The 23,211-nt window shown below is 34.0% G+C and overlaps 3 protein-coding genes across 4 annotated transcripts; all 3 read right to left on the bottom strand.

The window, feature by feature from the left end:
* Nucleotides 1-305: 305 nt before the first annotated feature.
* LOC143428373 (transmembrane protein 205) lies at nt 306-10,677 on the bottom strand. The gene is made up of 4 exons (XM_076903180.1): nt 10,222-10,677; nt 1,904-2,094; nt 1,638-1,801; nt 306-1,505 (listed from the first exon to the last, which is right to left on the bottom strand). The coding sequence occupies exons 1-4, from the start codon at nt 10,497-10,499 to the stop codon at nt 1,218-1,220; spliced, it is 921 nt and encodes a 306-aa protein (XP_076759295.1). The 5' UTR covers nt 10,500-10,677; the 3' UTR covers nt 306-1,217.
* Nucleotides 10,678-13,669: 2,992 nt separating this feature from the next.
* On the bottom strand, nt 13,670-20,453 carry Cand1 (Cullin-associated and neddylation-dissociated 1). 2 transcript variants are annotated; one of them, XM_076903173.1, is made up of 17 exons: nt 20,166-20,453; nt 19,364-19,533; nt 18,937-19,150; nt 18,385-18,677; nt 18,144-18,306; nt 17,682-17,955; nt 17,043-17,549; nt 16,674-16,957; nt 16,481-16,612; nt 16,239-16,407; nt 15,837-16,125; nt 15,558-15,756; nt 15,216-15,473; nt 14,910-15,098; nt 14,585-14,828; nt 14,107-14,253; nt 13,670-14,011 (listed from the first exon to the last, which is right to left on the bottom strand). In XM_076903173.1, the coding sequence occupies exons 1-17, from the start codon at nt 20,205-20,207 to the stop codon at nt 13,878-13,880; spliced, it is 3,708 nt and encodes a 1,235-aa protein (XP_076759288.1). In that variant the 5' UTR covers nt 20,208-20,453; the 3' UTR covers nt 13,670-13,877. The 2 variants fall into 2 exon arrangements, with proteins under 2 accessions (XP_076759288.1, XP_076759289.1); XM_076903174.1 differs by lacking the exon at nt 20,166-20,453 and having other exon boundaries at nt 18,937-19,168; nt 19,364-19,502.
* A 453-nt stretch (nt 20,454-20,906) lies between these two features.
* LOC143428333 (PCNA-associated factor) lies at nt 20,907-21,936 on the bottom strand. The gene is made up of 4 exons (XM_076903120.1): nt 21,767-21,936; nt 21,453-21,524; nt 21,253-21,374; nt 20,907-21,179 (listed from the first exon to the last, which is right to left on the bottom strand). The coding sequence occupies exons 1-4, from the start codon at nt 21,801-21,803 to the stop codon at nt 21,129-21,131; spliced, it is 282 nt and encodes a 93-aa protein (XP_076759235.1). The 5' UTR covers nt 21,804-21,936; the 3' UTR covers nt 20,907-21,128.
* Between the last annotated feature and the right edge of the window lie 1,275 nt (nt 21,937-23,211).

Raw genomic sequence — 23,211 nt, 5'->3', positions numbered from 1 at the left:
ATTATCCCTATCAATAATTTACATTAAACTTTGGCAAGATCTGTTTTATCTTGTTTTCCCTAATAATTATTTCTAAAATTTCGAGTATATATTTCCTTAAAAATAAGGACTAAGAACATGCATTGTTTTTCACTCTAAATTGTATAAATATATTTCTTTACTAGCTTTGTAATTTAGTTCTTAGACCATGTGTTTCTTTTACATTTTAGCCGGAGGTACACGCACATTGCACATTTCCAAAAAGAAAAAAGTAACAAATAAAAGATGGTTGAGTGGTGTGATCAACCACACCAAATATCCAATAATCTTTCATATAAAACGATTTTTAAACGTGAAATGTTCCGTTCTGAAAGAACGTAACGGCTTTACGTTTTCTATTATTCTCGCATACGGTTACATTTTATTATAATTAATGCATCGCGTTAAAAATGAACCAACAGTTCTTGTTCATCAAATTAGATTAACAATGAGTAACCATTTTTTCGTTCCAGGTCGAAGTTCGAAACCCAGTAACTTGCTGCAATGGCGACGTAATAAATAAAATAAAACAAATCTAAAGGTCTAGTGGTTGATACAGATTTGTTACAACGCACTTGAGTGACGCACATCTGATACTTTTAAAACAGAGATTTATATCGCACCACTGTTAACAGTAGTAGGTCACTAACAAATTGACGTTAAAGCTTATCAAGAAATTCAGTTTTACTAATAAATATTAGTAAATCCAAATTTTTTTATTTTCAGAATTGCTTTTTAATGGTAGCCGCAGTTTGTATTTTGTACCAAACATGTCGCATGTTTTACATCATTGGCTAGCAGCAAGTTGCTTATCTTTGCTTAAGAAGATCTTATAAAATGCTTGGCTAAATTATACTGAATATTCGATCTACGATTATATAGATCGAGCTCAGTTATTCTACCCATACTTCTAAACATAGTTCACGGAGATTTCTCAACATTTTCAAAATATATACCTCGTCGCTTTATTCTTTGTTAGCCAGACTTGTCATTCTTTCGACTTACTTTTTTCTCTTTCAGAGAATGGATGGTTAAATTCTCTGTTAAATATCTTCTGTGCTTAGGAACAAATACTAAACGACTTAAAAATCTGCATTAGCCTTTTCTGCTAATATACTTGTGCAATTTCAGCCTCTTTAAAAGTAGAGGATTCTGAATAAATCAGAGAAACTCGTATTTAAAGAACCAAAATCGTATCTTTAAAGAACACACAATTTGCTAGCTATATAATGGAGATGTAGGACCGTGCACCCCATGGTCAGCATATTCCCCATTGCTATATAAACGTGAACACGTCTGAAGGCATGATGAATCTTTAAATAATGGGGGCAATGTTTTAATGGCCCGGGGTTATGAACACCAATTTCGTTGCCGACGCCAGCTGCACGTTCTAAGGTGTTTTTCTGCACTATTAGTCGCAGAAGGGGCGGAGTCAGGTAGAGTCGTATCAGTAATTCCAGAAAAAAAGCAATAGACATACCACCCACCTGAAAATGAATATACTTTTGTTAATTATGACTTATAACTTGTATGAGAGATAAAGTTAACTATTATTTTCTAAAAGATAATCATATTTTATCGTGCAGTACAAGATTATTCTAAAACTCTAATTAATAAACCTGAATGGCAATTTCCGTGTTCCAAGTATGTATAGGATGGTGTTTGACGAAAATAAGGAGCGTGGTGAAGCTGAGACTCGCGTTGATGGTGAAGTATCTGGGGAACAAAATGCGTTGCACTTCGCCAAATATATGTCTTGGTAATGCAAAGTACAAGGAAAGACCTATACATAAAAGAAATTGATTGAGAAAAAAATTCTTTAACTTTTTTACTTTTTACATACTATCACCGTTTTTATGTTAATTTTGCGTTTACAGTTAGTCACCTGATACAAATGTCATCCAAACTTGTGCACCAAGATGCATTACGAATGATGCTAGATAAATGAAGGATGTTGCTCTCGATTGTGGATGACCAACGTGCATTCTATCTGTAGTTGGCACAAGAGCCGATGTCACGCAAAGAACTGCTGCAATCATAATTACGTGAGCTGGTTGTGTTGTGTAAAACAGAATTCTGTAACAAAAATTAAACACATTTTTGTATTAATATTAATGTGATATTAATCAATATAAATGATTAATAGATCAATATAAAAATGTTATTTTATTATAATCTTTTTACATTTTTCTAATGCTTCTTTCCACGCTATCCTTCAAAAAATAATTTATTTAAATATAAAAGTAAAAATAGAAAAGATTACAGTTGTAAGGGATAGTCTGGTCATTCGCTTTCAAACGAAAATTGTTCGCGAACACTTTCTTCGTTCAGGTCGAGCGGTTTTTTAAAAAGAACAATCCTGGTTAGATTTATTCGAAAATCGACGGCTGGCAGACACGGCAGTCTCGTCAGCGATACAGTTTACACGACTCGCGTGACCACATCTTATTATCGGATCCGGTTCTCAGTTAAAGTCGGACTCACACGAGACTCGATGTGTTGGCGCAGTATCATCATCCGGGCGCCAGACGGTGTCAGAACGGAATGATGTCTCGCGACAAGATTGTTTCAGCAAAGAACAAATTCATTCACTCGTCCATTCATTCACTACCTCTCAATTAAACGAGAGTTGAAGTCTGTTTTTCTAGCGTAGACAACGCTCGTCGACGTAAGAAAAGTATGAATGAAAATGCGTTACAAGTTAGCAAGGATATCCTTAGATGAACTGGATGGTACCTAGAAAAGATTAAAACTACAACACTTATCTTGACAAAAATTAAATAAAAATATTACAGCTAGTATTTATACTTTTTTCTCCTACAATTTAGAAAGAAATTTTCAGAATTCGTACATAAGATGTAAGCATCAAGTTAACAAGCTACTTAGAAGAAACCTCGTTTTCTAAATTGTCGTGTTTCCTTCAAGATAAGTTGGGATCAAACAACACGGTATCGGTATTAATGAAAAATTCGACCTCCTGAATGAATTTTCTTCATTTTCGGCAAAGAGTTTGCCTGCGCGGCGATGAATCTGCCGATTATTTCCCCCGTGATAACATCCAGAATGGTATTGCAAAGTCTTGCGAAACGAAAAATCACAAGTATGCGGATCAACAGAGATAAGTGGCGTATCCCCATTTTCGAAGATACGGCTGAAGGGAAAGAAAAGTGTACGTAACAGACGCGAATTGGTATAAATTGAAAACATATTTGCGGAGGGATCGATGCGATAGACGGACTTAAGAGTATTCGATATATTTGCCGGATGCCTACCATAACGAAATAATCAATTCGCACGTAGGCGATAGACGCGATATCCCGTTATACCTTACTGTTTCACCATCGAGTTGCAAGCATACAAATTCCCCAATAAGTCGTTGGGATTATTTAATTTGCGAAACAAGAAAATCTTTATCTTTCCGTGATTAGCTCGCAGAGCCGAGGTTCTATCCTCTAACAATAAAGTTTGAATGGCATCCGAACGTATCAGTGGCCTCTTACTAAGGACAATACATTATGTATACGTTATATTTCGGGTCGTAGAACTTGCGTTTGAATGGTTCTGTTGTAGAGTAGAAAACCACGCGTGTTACGCGACGTGAATGGAACACAAAGTGTCCAATTGTATGTCGTAGGTAAATTACATCACGTTTCAAGCCGTTTAAATTACACTTGTGACGTTCGTCTTCTGCGTCACTTGTCTTAGATTTGACCGATTTAGAAATCACTTCCTACTTGTTCGCTATTTCTTACGCTTCGTGTCTCGTGACTTGTTTGCGATTATCCTTTACCGTAATAACCGGTCACATAATTAAATATTTATGAGTTGGTAATCAATTTGATATTTAATCCTTAGTATCGTAACTTATTGATACGTGTCTTGTGCCACCTATATAATATAAAAAATAAAGAAGATTAGTACAAGGATTCTAATTCCAAAACACGTGCGTGAGACTTTCAGTCTCTCATATGGTACAAATTAAACATTACATTAATGAGGAGCATACTTGACGTAGACGGGATTAATTGGTTGTGATTTGAGATATTAGGAAACGTGGAGTGTTTGGTACATACAAGTTATCGCACACGTTTCAGTTTTACGGCCAACGATAACTGAGGGGTCGATTATCTGGTTTTCCTAATTGATTTCTTCTGGAAGAGAACATAATGATCGCGTAGGGTATAATTTATTAAACGTATCTCTATATTGCAGATATATTGAAGAGTTCGTGTGATTTCGTTCTGAAATTCTCGGAATCTTCTTCTGCAGACTTCAACTGGCGTTCGGTCAAGTACCTTCTTGCTGATGAATTGTTTCGACAATTCTTGCTTATTCAACATATGCATTAAAAGTAATTCTGAATCATTTTCCTTTACTGTTTAAGATGCTAATATTAACACATTCAACTTGGAGTTTTGTATCACTTATTCCATCTTGGAAGGAAGAGGAAACTACTCGTATTCCGCCGAGTTAGCATATATGTATGTTTAATTGTGCTTATTTGTGCCAAGAAATAAAGTATAGCGGATCCTAACTTTATCTGAAACTATTATAAAATAAATTAATTTTCAATTAAACGCACATATATTATTAAATATTTCAAATAAAATAATAATAACATTGAAATAATATTTCAACATAAATTAAAGGATACCGATAACAACGATACTTCAGTAAAATCGTACAGATGACCGATAAGAGCTGTCTGCAACCAGTGACACTATCCCGCATGCTTCGTGATTACATCAATCATTCAGGATCATTGCACGAAGTACCAGCGTTCATTCTCTCTCACATCAATTATTAACAACTGGATTCGAGGTCGGTCAAAGGCAATTTTATTCCTACCCCACACAAACAAGCCTCCCCCTATCTGTATAAATATAAATAGCGAGTTCCTTGTTCCGATTTTAGTTTCAATGAACGTTGAACTTTTCCTTTCAAAAGCGTAACAAGCGTTCCGTGACTGAACTAAGAAAAAACAAGACAGTCACGCGAATGCCTAATGGTTTAAGCATATCATTAGATTCGATGCACAATTCGTATATTTTCGTAAGAGTATTTATAGGATGAAAAATGTTCATTAAGATTGCTGCTAACGACATTAATTTACTTTCTTCCTTTTCCCAGAGGCAGGAGAGGGTTTGCCAGTTGCGAAAGGGAACTGAAACGTGGTAATTCGAGGCGTGAACATGCAAGCGTTTCAAGTTTTCAATCTACGAGCTGTCCGGTCGTATTCTAACGTATAAGACAGCAGGTATAGAGTGTACGGTGCATTATAAACGAGTTATCAAGAGTCAAGCGGGAAACGTGCGAGATGGCACGCAACCCATCGCTCGGATTGCACACGCGCGCGCGAACACGCGTACATATGCACTGACTTGCAATTTCACCTTCCTAATTTAAACGTTGATCAAACAATACCCCCCTCACTTCGTACGGCTACATTGAAATCGACGGTGCTCGCCCGCTTTGCGGCATAATTCGACAGTTAGATTTCACGACTCGTGTAAGTATCGCGTTATCAAACAAAGGTGAACACCCGAGAACTCGAGTAATGGAGGCACTTGAACTCAAATACACAGACTACTTGAGAATGCGAGTTATAGGATTATCAAGAATACGAATGCTATTACGAGGATTATACTGGATCGTTGCAAACATTTCAGAACCGTTGAAACTGATATCTTCAGGTATTACAAAATTGGAAGCCTCCGAATATTCGAGTTCTATTTAAGTTAACTCCATTCCAATTAAATGCACAATATTTCCTGAGTAACTTCAAACGCACTCACGCCTCGAAATATCCAAGCGGTTGTTTCATTTCAAATATTCGGGCCGAGCTTACAATTAGATTCGTTCCGTTTGCATCACGCGCAAATGTATGCTTGGCACGTCCGCCAAACTGTTCATACTTTTTTTTCTGACTGTATACAACCGTTTTTGACTTCTGTCTTTAAACAGTCGCTGAGAATGAAAGCAAGCAGCTTCGAATCCGAATAACAAACACACATAATAAAAACTTATCTAAAGCAATATAAAATACAAATATCACTAAGACCTATCGTCTATTGGAAGTGTATTTATTGTAATTTCTCGACAACTCCTGATTGCATAATAAAAAATGCAATCATAATAATTAATAAAGTTCAACGTAATTAGTTTCGCGACAATTCTTTCGTTGGGCATATCACATTTTCTTTCGCAATAAATAGCTGATAAATTCTGTTCGTCCTACATAATGCCCACATAGATCCGACAGATTGACATAATTTATTTCGCCGGTTCCAGCCGAGCGCGTGAGTGCCTGGCACACGCAAATGCGTGAACGCGTGACAAGATTGGCAAACAAGCTGCCTATATTTTCAACCGCCGATTTTAGCAGGATGAAAGAGGATCGGACACGGAACGTCTCCTAGCTATTGCTACGTCACGCGTCGACTTGCATTCTTCCCTACAAAAGTTGTAGATATGCTTTTTGACCGTGCGCCAGGTAAGCGGGGAAACCAGCCTCTCCTGGAGGATTACCGCCATTAAAATTCTTCGGGAACTACCTGCTTTTTCTTGCGAAACGGCAATTCTTGAGGGAAAAAAAGTTTGAAGGGGGAGAGAGAAGCCGGTGCTTTCATGAATAATTCCAGTGCATGGTATTTCGTGTTCCCGAGGCCTGAAGTTTCGTGGTACTTTTTCGTGAATCAGTGTCCTCTGTGGTCAGGAACAAATTAAGGCGCAGTGTGATTGATGTCCATACTTATTCTTCTCTGACAAGTTAACACTTTTTACGGAATATTCTGATACTTCAAATAGTTCATATAAGTTATGGTTATACAGACATATAAAAGAATACTTCTAAACATTGTTGTTGTTAATAAAAATCGTACCTATTTTATTTAATTATTTATTTTGCTAATACCTAATAATCCTCTCGTGCTCCATTAAATAGTTTTCCATTCTTCATAATATTGTGATAACGTGATGTAATACGATGCTTCCTTAATCGTTACGCCTGTAGCTGGTGAGATACTGTTGGAGGAAAGTATGGCATGAGAAAACAAAGGAAAAGAATGAAGGAGGGGTGTACATTTCGCTTTGGACCTGCTAATGGCCTCGCCAAGTAACAATGCTTCAAAGGTCCGTGCCTTAAGTGTAGACAGTTCGAAACACAAGGAACATACAGAAAAGAAACTTGGATAAACAGAAAGTAATGCGAGTAAAGTCTGGTGGAAAGCTCTCTAACAAGCCTAGTCAATATTTCCCACTAGTTATTTTTTAAGTACCACACAAATAATGTTAACTAGAAAATATATCTACATGATTTCAACTTAATCGTATTTTTCCATTTCGCTTAAGATCTGTTAACATTTAGTAAATCGTCATTTGTGACGAATCGAACAATACTGTTCGCTACGATTTTAAGTTAGGCACGAGGCTAAGTTAGAAGGTGAAAAATACTGAAGCCCTTGAACTAATTTTCCAGTATCTTCGAGAGCACTGCGAAGATGGCTGACCTCTTTGACTGCAATTTTTTTGTCACGTGAAAGTGCGTATTTTTGATCTTGAAAACCAGCCAAGATGACCGTGTGTTTCGTATGTTTCATAATATTAAAAATAATTTTCAGGAAACTCGGCCTAATTTAAATGATAATCGCAATTACATTACGAGTTTATACCGATAGTGTAAGTAGTGCAGGTAATGACAAGTGTACAATATAACGTCAGCCAGTTATCAAATCCGCACTTCTTACGTTTCTTACGTAATTGTTACGATTACGCGTATTTCGCGCTTATGGCGAATCTGTGTCCGTGTGTCATTCTGCTCCTTTTTTTCACATATACGCAAAACGTTGCATTCCTTAGTGGCGGCGCGCACGCGTCGAGGATCACTGTCAGATACGTAATTATTATTCGGTCTGGTTAAATTTAGTCAGATGTGAATGCACTTCAAAAAGTCAAACACGATAAATTTAGCGGTAATACGTGTATTTATACCGGCCGAGTATACTTATGCTATTTTGCCAGTGGCGCCTCGAGGAAGCGATAGAATGTTGATAGCGGATCCCTATTTATGACTATCACTGACCTATTCATCAAATTTTGAAAATATGCATTCGTATATTTCCACATTTAATAGACTCTAATTTCCTGTGAATCTTATACCAGTTTGTTAAAATTAAAGTGTACTTTTATCTCTTAAAATAAATGTGGACTCAAAAATAATATACGGCGGTACGGAGAGAATTTGTAATCAGAGTTAATTTTATGCACACGCGAAAGCGGATCAGAGACCGAGCTTGAATCAATAAATATTGAATGAAAGATGGATCAGACGATGATGATTCACAACCCTCTAAAGTTCATTGCATATTTAGCGAATAAACATGTAGGCGGAAAATTACAGGCAGCTCCTAATTGATTTGCAACTACTAATATTTAATGTTGATGAAAGTGGCATAAAACGTTTTTCAATTGAAACGTAAATAGAGACAACTCATTTCCACTATATCCTCACGTTTCCGCTGTTCAATTGTTACATAACGCGAAAATATCAACTTAACGTTAATTTTAAAACTAAAACTACTGTAATAGAACTTTTTAATGGCGAGTGATGTGTGGCGTTGCAACATAAGTATACATACATACACAAACGGACACACACGCACAGAAAATGTAATAATTACATTTTCAGTATACCAATAAATACCAATAAAATTGTTATTAAGAGTTTATCTTCCGCAGGTAAAATGTAATCGGAACATGTATCTCTTTTACGCTCGATTACATCTGTCTTGTTGCAGATTGAATATAAACCAGTACTGTGTCGGTACCGGGTGCCATTTTTGTACACGGTAGTCACGTAGCACATTGCAGGAATGCAACAAGTGTTTAAGTTCCGTTCGTTAAGTTCTGTATCGCAGACTTTTCTTTCTTTGTGGTTATTACAACAATATCAACTATAATACCAATCGCGCCTTGAATTATTCAACGGGATTACATATACGTTACGATACCGTTTCTCTTTCTCTTTCTGTTTTCTTTTCTGCCATTACTAAGGATCCCGAGTATCGTGATACTTTTTAAGCGAACGTGATATGTCACCTAAAAGATTCTGATAATCATAAACGTAAACAACGAACGCTTACGAAATTTCAATCACGTATTCAAATTTATGTGCCATAAAAAATGTATTCAAATAAAAATTTTGAAGAACAATTCAATCGAATGGTGATAAATACGTGTCTTGAATTAATTATCAATGAAATGGCGTTATGATTTCAATTGTTATCGATACGCAATGTAGTATTATGCTTATCTATTACACGATAATAACTACAAAGATCTGCACGTCAAAATTGGAGGTTCATTAACTTCCTAGATCTCAGCAGTTGAAATTCATGAAAATTATATAACTATAAACAATTACATCGTTATGTCACAGATAAAAAAATTGTATCTTATTACGCATAAAATAATTGCCATTTATCAGTCAACCATACAACCTTATAATTACCACTTGTCAAATTAGCATTCAATATTTGAACTGTACTTCACACTTTCGGCAGGTTTACCATCACGGTTTGGCAAGTTGTATTCTTACAAATTTACATATTTTTATTAAATCTTGTGGAAGAAAATGTTTAATTAAAATATGTATATATAAAAGTACGAAATCAGCACGAGAGAAAATTTAGGATAGAAAAATAGCTGCAGCGATTTCAACTCGCTGAATGAAAATATCATTTAACACCGCTCAACTAAAATTTTTACCTCGCTAACTGGTTACGTATACATGGAAAGCTACAAAACCAAAAAAGCCGTCTCACCAAAAAAAGAAGGGATAAAATTCCATCGTTTAACCTCTAAATAAATAAAATATGAATATAACGAAATGCCGACTTTCACTTGAGAAAATGCACCTGCACATATTCTATTGGAATCAAATTTGACCGAGCAAGAGGTCACCAAATAGATGCTACGAAGTATTGTGCGAGGTTGATTCCTATTGATGTTAAAGATAGCTACACTTTCGTATTCAGTGATCGGCACGATATTTTATATCTTCGTATTAAGAGATCAGCGGACGAAAAATGAGATAAATCGGTGGTGAAACGATCGTATGTTGCGCATAATATATTGGATAGGTTCAATGAATATACCTACGGAAGTACAGATACGCGCACAATAAAAGATACGAAAGTAACTTACTTGAAAATCTTTGTTTGTTTTATTGCCTCGTAGTACTTGGATAAAGTCTTCAAAAGTGAGCTGTAGCTTATAGTGCTGGACCTCAAGATGTCATCTGCCAACTCTGGTATGAAGACCGTTTGACTTTTCCGTTGCTTCATGACTTCCATCTCCTTTGTGACCATCTCGTCGTGTAACTTCATGTACTTCTCTTTTGCCTTTTGAAGCTTGTTGTTCTGATTATTATATACTACTACCGGCTCGTTGCTTTCGGTGCCGATCAGCGTACGTACACACATGGCTCTTCGTTTTGACAACCGGGCTGTTCAGATCGTGCGCGGAACAAGGACAAACAAAGCGAGCTTCTAAACGTGCCGAATCGTTTAAACCAATTGCGCACGAAGATGTTGTAAAATTTAACGAAACGTTTCACAGACAATTTGGAAATGACAACGAGAACGACGCGAACACGACCTTCTACTGTCGCACAGTGCGCCGCTCCGTGGATGTAACCCCCATTTATACCCCCCCACCATTGATCGACGATCGACCAATCACGAAATCATGTAATCGAAAGGGTTTTGAATTCGGGAAATCCTGAATTTATGAGGGATGAGTTCAGTGATCTGCCAAGATCCAAAGCAGTCCTGATTGTCGGATTGTTATGTCAGAGAAAGGGAAAGAGTATTTTCTCCTTCATTCTGAACATTTTTGTTCTTTTGAAAATTAATTCCGTGTACCGTTATAGCATGCAATGCAGAGAGCAAGTACATTCTGCTTCTTCTGTTACACCAACGAATTGCAGTCAAATGCATTCGAAATGATGACGTTTTAAAGTCAAGGACGAGTAAATACTTGTGAAATTTTGTAACCAATTCGATACATATAATAGCGAGAAGAATGCAGCGATGATTTGGAATGCTTTAAAAGCATTGTACGATTCAATAGATTACAACATCGGTTTAATGTATAAAAAATGACAATATCTGTTTTATTGATGAAGTTTTAATTCCTTGTATATGTTTTCTTAACATTTAAAGCTCTCCTGATACACATTAATTGGAATCGAATGGAAAGTTCCACTGTGAAAGTTTATTTATATCGTCCCTTGCAGATTGTCACTATCTGCCGTGTAATATTTAATTTAGATGAATACTTATCGTTTGAGTAACGTTACAGATTACTACGTCTCCTCTTATTATCAATTCACCGATATTTCTACACTGAATGTGAATATAATTTAATGTTCGATCTTATGATTTCTAACATTCAAATGAAATTCATTTCACGATTGTCTTTGATTGAAATTGTTAGTCCCTTTCGTCTGAGATAAAATCGTCCGCCCAAAATGAATTCGTAAGATTAATTCGTGGATATTTCCGAGGGAAAGAAAGCGATGCATTATTCAAACGTAAGAGCTACAAAGAAGAAGCGGTTGCGGAAAAAGAAAAAGAGGAAGCCGTAGAACCGGATGGCGCATTTCGACCGCGCGCTAACGTTATCCGGCAATTGCTGTTTTTTACTCGCTCGATTTCAAATGAAGGGTCACTGTCGGCGAACACGAAGCGGTGATGAAAGATGTTCGAACAGTAGGCGTGTCTTTTGAGCTGCCCTTTCATCGGCGACACTCGCGTGAAAGTATAATTTGACTTTGAAATCTAAGAATGACGTCTGCGCGCTATCGATAGAAAGGCCCGGGACCAACGTGTCCCTTTTTGGTAAATAAAAATAATTTCAGTAAATTACTTTTACCGTACCCTTTGAGTGGTGCATGAATTGACAAATTGAGACGAGCATAGTATTTGTAACATTTCAATGTGTATAACAAAGCAGAGGTATGCGAAGAAAAAACTGTCTAACACGTGGCGTACACTGTTTCATCGAAAGATGTAATGATAATTAATGATTGCAATCAGCCTAGATCTGTGCAGGAAGTGGTATCACACAAATAAGCAGAACATAGCTGAGTTAAAAGCGGTTCGCCTTACTGGTGTCTACGTGATCTCTAGCAATGTTAGAAATTTCAGACGCCTAACCGAATTCGAAGAAATTTTTATATATAGTATGTTGAGTTCTACGTGATTATAAATAAAAGAAACGATCTTAGAAGCTAAAGACGAAAGTTAAGTATACCAAAATCGAGTCTGAAAGCTTATTTCTAAGAAAAATGACTTTGAAGATCAGTCGGGTGTACGTGCACCATGTATAATGGTAAAAGCTTAAGAACCCATTACGAGGTGCCACATGGGTGGCCGCGCGCCGTCTCAGATGATTTTCGTCACGTCAAAAAACTGTTGAGTGGGGAACGTGATTAGCGGCAGGTTTTAGAATTAGGTGAAGGACTGCGCATGAGAATCAGCATGAACTCGTAGAGAAAAAACAAAACTGCTCTATGCTAAATGACTCAGTAATGAACAGCACAAGCAATTCTTGCGATCGCTATCCAGCGCACAGTAATGTACTCGCAATCTGAAAGCAAAGAAACAATTGTTAATTTAATGTATCTTTACTATGTGACACAAAAATTTTTAAGCTATCTACATACTACATTTCATGGCTATAGAACGGTAAAAGAATCTATAGATAATTCTAACAGTACATATGTAAAGAAGTAATTTCCATAAATATAAAAACCAGTTAGACTTTACTGACTTTAAAATGCAATCCTACGCTAAGTGCGTTTTACTCCGGGCGGGAAATTCTGATTATATATAATAAATTAAACGTCTGTTCGTCTATGCAATTCTTAGCAGACTTTACTGACAAAATTAACGAGTTATATATTATTGCAAATGCAATGTGAGATTAGAGGTTGTCGACCGCAAAATATTTGGCAGAGCACCACCCCCATCTGTGCATTCCTAAATCTTCTTCTATTTTTGGCACGCACTAACTGAAACTAAACATTTCCATTTCAATTGAATCCAGTTGCTATAAATCTATGTTATAAGGAAATTCTGAATGCACAAAAATATTTATATGAAATATTGTTGACGCTTTTTATCATATAAAGTGTAACCCATTTTTAATGGAGATACATACATTTTTAAGTGGCTTAAATGATACATTCTCGCGTTGTATATGGACATTCGTTTTCGGAGAAAGTAGTAGTCAGTCTTACTAATAAACTTATTGATGATTCGTGTAAGTAGGTCAGCAAATGGAACGTATACGTGCCAAAGGAGATAGAGCGTTAATAGCTTATATTTAGTCGGATTGTACGACTGAAAGGAAAAGAATTGTACAAGGTGTTTCCAAAATCATAACACGAGTAGAACGGTCATTCTTTATGTGAAATCATCTCCTTTCTATTCGTATGACAATTTTGGATACAGTAATCCTTAATATGAGGTACTTCGTTCAGTATTTTTCTGGAAAAGGGGATTGGATTCCTTTGTATTATATCTTCTTGTTTCCTAAAAAATAAATTACATAAGATTAGAATTACATCAAAAGAAAAACCGTTACGTTATTGTAAGATGCTTACAATTGGCAAATTTATTTTATAATTTATACATGGCGTGTTACACATGAAATCACATTCATTTCAAACTACAAGTTCAGATCAGGAATAATAATGAAAAAATAACGTATAGAAATAAACTATGAATAATATGACCGTGGATGCTTAGCTAACAACGATTTATGTGAAATACAAAAAGTAAGTCATAGGCATTTTAGCTTTGATCCATCACATTAGTTTCATTTACGCTACTGCCGCTACAATCTTTTTGGATTATATCGAAAAGTGGCTGAAGCTCGGGCGTTGATTTGATCTGCGTTACAAACTCGCTCAACGATGGATTTTTGTCTAAAAAGGAGGAATAAAGTTTGTATGTAGAAGAATAACATTGATATCACCACCTGTAACGAAAATAGTTTCCAGATTATTGATGTGTTGTTTACCAGCATCTGGAATTGTTAATAACGCTGCCACAGCTCTCAGTGCCGAACGTTTCAGTTCATCCTGTTTCTCGTACTCCTGTTTTACTGAATTTGCCTTTACCTTCATTGTACAAGTGCTTTTCAATGGTTCAACTAATCGTTCCAACCCTACGTACAATTACATGACTTATTAGTAAAGATTAAGTATAGCCACTTTAGTTTAATAATGGGCCTCAAACATTTTAAACAATGGTAGTATATTTAAAAAAGAATTGGAGCCAGGTACAAGTAATAATAATAATAATCGTAACAGATACATTGAATGAATCGAAATACCTTAAAACATCTGTAAAAAGATTAGACAAAAATTGTAGTTGTATAAAAAGAAAAGTATAGTTTCTTCACTAGCAGGATCTATTTGAAGATTGGAATATGTTTGAATTCTGCGTGCCTACTTACCCTGAAACTATTGTACAGTTAATTTACATTTTACACTTACTCTGTAGAACTGCAGTAGGACATAATTGGGCGAGTCTCGCAGTCATTAAATAAGTTAACATTTTAATGTCATAGTGATCTCTGAGACCATTTTCGACATGATTTAAAAATTCAAAAACATCGAGTCGATCGAGACATGAATCGAGCAAGGTGTACATGCATTCAAATGCTGCTTTTCTGAGATCTAAACCATCATCCACTGTATGTTTGAAAGGACCCATTTCAACCTCTCTTATTAGTTCTTTCTAAATTTAAACCATTCGATATATACAAAATAATTAGTTTATTTTAATACCTTGGCTAGTAACAAAAATTTGTCAAACTACCTTTATCTTAGTTTCAGTATAAAGATATGGTAACACAGAGTCCAACAAGTCCCTTATGAGCATTGGTTTGTTATGAGCAGCTGAGTTAAATGCAACTAAAGCTACCCTCCTTACGTTCAAATCGGGATCTTCCAAAGCAACCAAGAAATTGCCCATAGATTGTTTTAACATAGCATCAATTTGTTGTGGCTGTAAAGAATAACGAAAATAATATTGAATATTTTACTCTAAAAATTGTTGAATATTAAATAATTTATTTACTTTCTTCAAGTAAAATATTAACGAAAATTGAATAAAATGGAATACCTGATCAGAAATAGTGAATTTAACAGCAGTGACTGTAGTCGTTCTCATAAGTGCAGATGGCGATTTCAGCGATTCCTGTAATCTTGGTAATAAAGTAGCTGGATCGATCAAAGTGAGCTTTCCTAAGCACTCTGCTACAACGTTACGCGTACCTTCTTCTGTGCATTCGCAGTGCCTGTATAAAAGCATCCAGATCGAAGGCACGAAATTTTGCAAGTGAGATACACCAGATGGACTAGCTGATTGACATGTGATAATCTGTAATCGATTACATTTTCAATGTATTCAATATTACTAATAAAAAGTATTTCACCAGGCTTTCAATATTTGATAAAATTTTACCTCTTTTAATGAGTGCAAAAGAAGATACTGACGCTTTGGCTGTGCCTCGATTTCTTTTAATATGAACGGTAAGTATTCTGGAAGATTACCAACTGCAATATTACCCAACGTGTAACTGGCTGCTGATTTTACTTCCTCCGAATGAGAAGAGAAGGAAGATAGAATTATATGCTTCAATGAAGTGATTCCACTCAAATCTCTAGATAAAAAGTAATTGAATAAAATAAGTAAGAGAAGAAAAACATCAATATCTTGAAACTAGAAATATTTTATACTTACACGTGTCTGCCTATTTCTCCAATAACCAAAAGTGCGAAAATATGCTGTGCATCGCATTGAGGACTTTGAACATCTTTTAAAAATTGTTCAACCACTGCTTGGGCTTCTTGATGCCATGTGATTGTTAATGCGGCTGCACATTTAGCAAGGGAATGGTAAGCTTGTTTATGAAGTACAGCCTGACTGACTGGGGCTAATAACATCGAGAGCAATTCTCTGTAACCAAGACCCGGTATATCTGCTTGTACTAGTGCTTGGAAAAATTCCAACATCGAATTCAAGGCTACTCCTAAGATACGGAAACAAAAAATGAATTATAGTATACAGGGTGATTCACTACTTACAGCTGATACTATACCTCAAAAGTAGTGTTTTAAGTTAAATAATTAAAGTACATTTTACCTTGGAGAAGTGGTGATTTCACCAGAATCAATATTTCCGGAAGAATGTTATCAGAAACTCTTGTAAGGGCAACCGGATGCAATTTTGCAATGGTGGTAAGAAGATTAAGTGTTAATTGCGCAATGTGTAAGTCAGTTTCGTTTAATAACGCTGGTAATTCCATAGTAACCTAATAAAATATTTTATAATAACATCAATTGTTATGATACATATTGATCACAGTTTTCTTATCTTTTTCTTACCTTATCTAATAAATCGACGTGAAGAGTGGAGCTGTAATTTCGAACCAACGTGTCCAAAAGTGGAAGAGAACATAATTTTAAAGCTCGTTGATTTTTTCTTAGAAAGGATCCAAGAATTGGGATTGCTTCTTCCTATTAGAAAAAGTACAATAATATAAAGATTTAAAATATTAATATGTAATGTAAAACGTACCATAATTTGATTCAGATCAACTCTTAGAGGAGATGATGCTATACACGTTAAAGCTTTCACTGTCGTAAGCCGTGTAATTTCATTACGGAGTCTGTCTAGGAATATAGGAAGGCATACGTGCAATTCATCGGATAAAGTATCACCAAAATGTGCGAGAATCTGACCCATGCAAGCAATTGCTCTCTCTTTCACTTCCTGATCGATGTCTGCTGTTTTCAATCTCATTAATGTGCAACGATATATTTCTCCAGACAGTGATGTAAAATCGAAGTAACATGTTTTATCTGAAATTATGTTCAACTCTTTAATTATTACGAGTATATTCATGTCTAGATCAATTGCTTAATGAACGATTTTATTATGACTTACCGTGGGGTCTAATTACTTGTACAAGTTGCTGCAATACAAGCAACGCTTCTGCAGTGATTTTGTAAAACGGATCTCCAACAGCTGCAATTATTGGAGGCGCCAACACTGCCATATGAGCGTGGAACGCTTCCGGTTGATGAGTTATCAATAAGGTATGTACAAATGCCAATGTATCAATCTTCATATTCGATGAAGAATTTTTATCACCCAGTGAATATTGTATACCCGGTATCAACGCAGGTATATGATTACTTAAAGCACCGGGTAATACGAGCACTAGCTCCTTTAATAGTGAGAAACAATCTTGTCTCGTTTTGATGCTCTTCTCTTTCATTTGACGATGGATAGCTTTCACGATTAATGGAACCTGCTGCTGCAATAATGCAATTGGCCCGTCATCATCTTCCATTGCATCTGGATCAAGAGGTACACCGGTAGCTGGTCTTGTCTGTCTTAAAAGCGCAATATACGCGTGGAAAATGTCCGATTTTACGTTTTCCTCCCTCTCTGTAATAATAGGTGTATAAGACAAATAAAGTATTGAAAAAATTGGCCTTGAAATCATTGTTCATATGTTCACAAAGTATTCAAATTAATTTAATTTTTTATTGTATTGGTTTATCGCATAAGAATAATTACCCTTAAATCTTCCAATCAAAGCTGGAGAAACAACCTTATAAAGTTCAGGAAGAAGCTCTCGCCTGCTAGATACAACAGCCTCGAGACACTTTGCAGCTGCTCTACGAACTTTCCAGCTCATATCATCGTCATCTGAATATTCATCCTCTGCATCTTCCTCTCCATCTTCTTCTACTTCCATCATTACATCTTCTCCATCGGACATATCGTTCATATCATCATCGTAATTATAGTTTGGATCATATGTAATGTAAACCAAACAAATTCCTATAATCTAACAGAGATATATATATAATGAACAGTAAACAAATGTTGATAGTTGTCCAACTATAACTATTTAATTCGCAAATTTCGCGAGTTTGCAAATTTTGTAGAATATTGGACATATTTTGTACATTTTCTGAAAAGTAGTTGTTTTTAATGCAATACATTAAAAACACAGATTTTAAAAGAGTTGCTTACTTTATTTATATGTGGAGTAATTTCTTTGGGACATCTGTATACAAAAGATTCAAATGCTTGTAAACAATACTCTCTCAGTTCATCATCATCCTCTTTACTATATTGTACAATTAATGGCATAACTTTCTCTATCTGTTCTCCAAATCTATGTCCCGCTTGACGACTGAAATTGGACAATAAAAAAACTAAATAAAATAATACAAAGAAATGCATGTACAAATTTTTCATAAAAGATACATACCAAATGGAAGCAATGCACTGTATATAAGTACGTATTACATTTTTTGCTGTTTGCGTGCAAAGGCCTTCGAGCAGATGATCTAATAATTTATTGTACAGATAATTGTTGCTTGAAGTTAGAAGATGGCTCAATGCTATTATTGTACGCTTTCGAACTGCTTGACGAGGAGATGAAAGTTGTGGCAATAAAGCAGCCAAAATGGTAGAATGGAAAGTAATTAGTAAAGCACCGAACCGAGACAATAAATCGGCCATAATATCGAGTGCTTCAAGTTGTACAGATACATCTTCTTGCTATGTAATAAAAAATTATTTTATTCTGAATAAACTGAGTATCCCAGACTTAACTATACAATAAAGCAAGAAATTATTTTTATATGAAGATAAATAAACATTCTTAAATTATTTTTTGCACTTAAAACATAGTTTTTGGGAATAAACTTATAAAATTTTACTTATTTTTATTTGTAAAATAATTTCCTGCTCAATTAAATCAATCACTTTGAGTATCAACTCTGCATACAAAACAATGAATTTTATTAAGAATAATTACTTTTTCTATAGCACTGCTTAGTCTGCCAGTTATTCGTTTACAAACATTTGCAACAAGTGCACTAGATCCCAAAGGAAGCTCAGATATTACAGTCTTCAAGCCAATACTGGAAATATCCCTTAATTGTTCTTTATCTGACACCATATTAATGCACAGAGCATCTACAATAGTTTCCACTTGATACTCCTTTACCTTATTCACTAATGGGCCCAAACTGAAATCGGACACGTTTCTGTAATCGTGTCCAAATACAAAGAAAATCTTGCAAACATAATACGCGTATCGAACACATAAACAATTATACAAACTTAATAATTTTTAAAGGAAAGTGAATAACTAATATTTAAAATAATATCGAAAATATTATAGCAGAATTTTAAACAAAAATGAAGATAAACTTAATAACTTAATCTAGATATAACTGTACCATTTTACAGCAAGATTCTGTACTTCTCCATTTTTATCCTCCAACAGTTTTAAAAGCATCTTAACAACTTTACGCTCTGAATCATCATCAAGTTTGATGTTATCCTTTTGGAGTTCGCTCATTAGATCATTAGTTGCCATAAACCTAAAATCCTTGTCCGTGGATGTCATCTGAGACAATAAAAAGCATTATAATATTCATATAATAGATAGACACAATATATACAAAGATACAACCCTGAAATTATAATTTTTATTATACATGTGGAAGAATTTGGCTCAATAATAAAATAGTAAAAAATTAAAGAATATCAAAATGGAAAAAAAGATATAAATAATAAATAGTACAAAGAATTAATGATTATCATAAATGTACAAAACTTTAAATAATTCTTTGTAAAACAAATTAAGATAGTGTGCATACAAATATGTTAGATGCATAAATACATATATAGATATATGTATCATCTTTGTGACAGCTGAAAACACCTTTGTTTCTTGCTGCCAATGAATTCATTCGTCCATAAATTAGTACTTATAACTAATACGTAAAAGTAAAAGATCAAATCATGTAATCGAAAAAAATATATCGTTCTAGATAAACACAACAACATTTCTTCTAATGGAACCTAGTAAAGAATGTTTCGTGGTAGAAATGATATCACAATTTTTTAAGTAATAAAATAAGGTTATGTACACATTATATTATCACCGGGTCGAGTATTAACATTTGTCTCGAATGTTGTTCTACAGTACATAGGATAAAGATTTTTTATATACGTTCGACAGAACACGTTAAATACCTTCTCCAGGAGGTTTGCAATTTGATAAGAAACACTAGCCATGATTGGAAACAGTTTTTCACAGCCGGTTAAAGTTGTCGTTTCAATATTCTACGTTATAATGAAACGAAAAGAAAAAAAAATTACGAAGTTCCGTCAAAGCAGACGACACTGAATACGATCTCGTTCGTTCGATCGAAAATCGCGTCAGAAACTATATTTTACAGAATTTTTGCTATCGACAACATTTCAATACTGCGAATCTTTACCGCAACTTAGATTGCCAAAATTTTGATGGTAAAATTGTGTTCCCAAACCAAGCAAAACAATAACCGCGGAAAAGAAACGTCGGAACAGAGACCCGCGATTGGTCGATTTCTTTCTCACAAAAGCCTTACATCAACGTTACGTAAAACTAAATAGTTATAATTTTTACACGATGACAGTATTTTTTATCAAATTGAACTATGAAAACAGATGAATTTTATATTCCGCTTAAAATGCATACATAATTATATTTTGTTTAAAACACATACATATTTATATTAAACACGAAAAATTGTTTTTTTTCAGAGTTCTATGATTAAATCAATTAAAAATTAATTTCTTTTAAGTATTAATATAAATATTTATTTTTTTTTATATACGATATTATTATTCAATATATTATAATTTTAATCCTAATTCTTTAAATTATACCTATCACATGGAGCACATGTTTTAAATGTTAAACAAAAGGAGAAAAATGTTCATTTTAATTCACATAACTTAACCATAGTTTACTTCTATTTTCAATCATTAAGAAACTTGTTGCTTTTACATACCTTTTGCCTATATTAGATAAAAGTAAAAGTTATTGTCACTTTAAGATAAAATATAAAAAAATAGTATTTGTAATACTTAAAGGAAAATAAATAATTTTAGTGGTAAATAACAGTAAGATAACAGTATATAATCTTTGAGCAACAATATTGTTGCATACTTTCAGTCTGATTCATTTTCTGCTTCTTTGCTGCTGCCTGCATCATTGTTTTCCTGTTGTAACAACATTATTATTTAATGTCTTATTCTCTAAAGTATATTAATTAATAATAATTATACCATTTACCTGAGTTTCTGATGAATCTGCTGCTGTGTTCATAGAATTCTGATTAAGAAAGGATGTAATAGGTTTCTGCCATTCTGGTGTTTCTCTTGGATGATACGGATTACCACCCGAATAACTCTTTCCTAAAATTATGCCCTCATTGAATTTTTTCTAACTGAATTACTTCATCAGTACCTTTTTGGTTTAAAGAAGAGTTTTACCTCTAGCACCACTAGATGTTTTCTTAACTGGAGTACTTTTTACAGCCTTATGTGGTGCTTTGCTGCCAACAGCTACAAACAATAAATATTATACAACATTTTTAGCAAAATTAAATACCATCAAATATTCTAATAATTAAAAACAATATTGTCTCTCCGTACATATAGAAAAGTTACTAACAGAGTAGTAAATCAAAGTAATAATAAATAAAGTACAATTAAAGATGAAAGAACAAAGAAATGATAAAATTGAAGGATTGAACTAGTACAAATTTTTGTATACATGTATATCAATTTTTGGAAATTTTTCTCACCTTTCGCGGGAACACGATCAGCTTTTGTTCGTACCATTTCTTATATATATATTAATAATCCGAATGTAAAATCTTGAAAGGTAAAGAAACAAATAATGTGAAACTTCGTTAGAACGCACGTTATTCAAAATGAATTGTGAATCCTTGTTACCAATTGCATTACCTGTATATCAAGCAGGAAGGCCAACTTAAAAAAAAATCATGAAATATAATTAGTATATATAAATAATTTGAAACATATTCCTACTAAAATTAATTGGATATTTAAAAAAAAATGAATTCTTCGAAAACATAAATTTATATATTATATTCAGAGTCATTATATTATATATATTGTAAAATTTCATACTAATATGAAATACGTACATGTTTGATTATTATCTTATTTGTTTTTGATTATTTAAAATAATTTTCACGTAGAAACAAGTAAAGAAATGCATAACAATAGCATATATTTATTAAGATATAGAGTTTTACGGATCACAATTGCGTTTAATTAAAAATACTTTCGGAACAGTTTTGCACTTCAAAGAACACATAAGATTTTATTTTAAATATTTTCATGTCGTATTTAAAGTAAATAGTTTATATATACATTTGCTGATCCATAATTTTGTTCTTTTTTTATAAATTATTGTCAATAAATTAAATTATACTGTTTTTTTTATGGAGTCATACATTTTGTAACATATTGTATAATACATACATAATATAAATGCAAACAGTATAATTCTTTCATCATTACACGATTACGTCGCATCATTGATACGTTCTAGTCTGATTACATTGTCATGATATTTTGCCTCAGGGGATAAACAACCTTGAACAATATATACTTTTGACTTATTAACAAAATGAAAACAAATTAAAATTACATAAAATAATTTATATATGTGTACATATACATATAACTACATATATCTATATTACATCAAACAGGCCTTTTTCTTTCTTTAAATGAGATATAATAATCATATCTCATGTATGTCTCAATTATAACAACTTTTTCTTTCATAGATGATTATATAAAAGGTTTCGTTTTTTGGACAATAATCTCGTATTTTGTCACTATACATATATTACATATAGAAAGCTTTGAAAGAATGTAGACTACACATTCGTGCAAAAAATATGGCTATGTTGATAAATGTATATTATGTAACTTAATTTTAATACTGAATCACAGAGACCCATTAATTGGGTAAATAAACTACACCTTTGAAGAAGGTGGCACACTTCTTGGGAACGAATTTGTGCTTGCACTGGGAAGAAAGCAACATCAATTTTGAACAAACTGTTCGGCAATTTTTAACAATTAAAATATACAAGATCGTAAACACGTAGTCATTTTCCGTCTTTCCTCCTTTAGAGAAAATATGAATTTTTTAATTATGGGGCAGTAAAGCAAAAATTGCAATGACTTTTTTTCGGTTCATTTATAATAG

The sequence above is a fragment of the Xylocopa sonorina genome, chromosome 10 (assembly GCF_050948175.1).
Source record: "Xylocopa sonorina isolate GNS202 chromosome 10, iyXylSono1_principal, whole genome shotgun sequence".
In the NCBI taxonomy this organism is placed as follows: domain Eukaryota; kingdom Metazoa; phylum Arthropoda; class Insecta; order Hymenoptera; family Apidae; genus Xylocopa; species Xylocopa sonorina.
The sequence above is the reverse complement of the archived record's forward strand: the minus strand, read 5'-3'. Positions and strand labels throughout refer to the sequence as shown.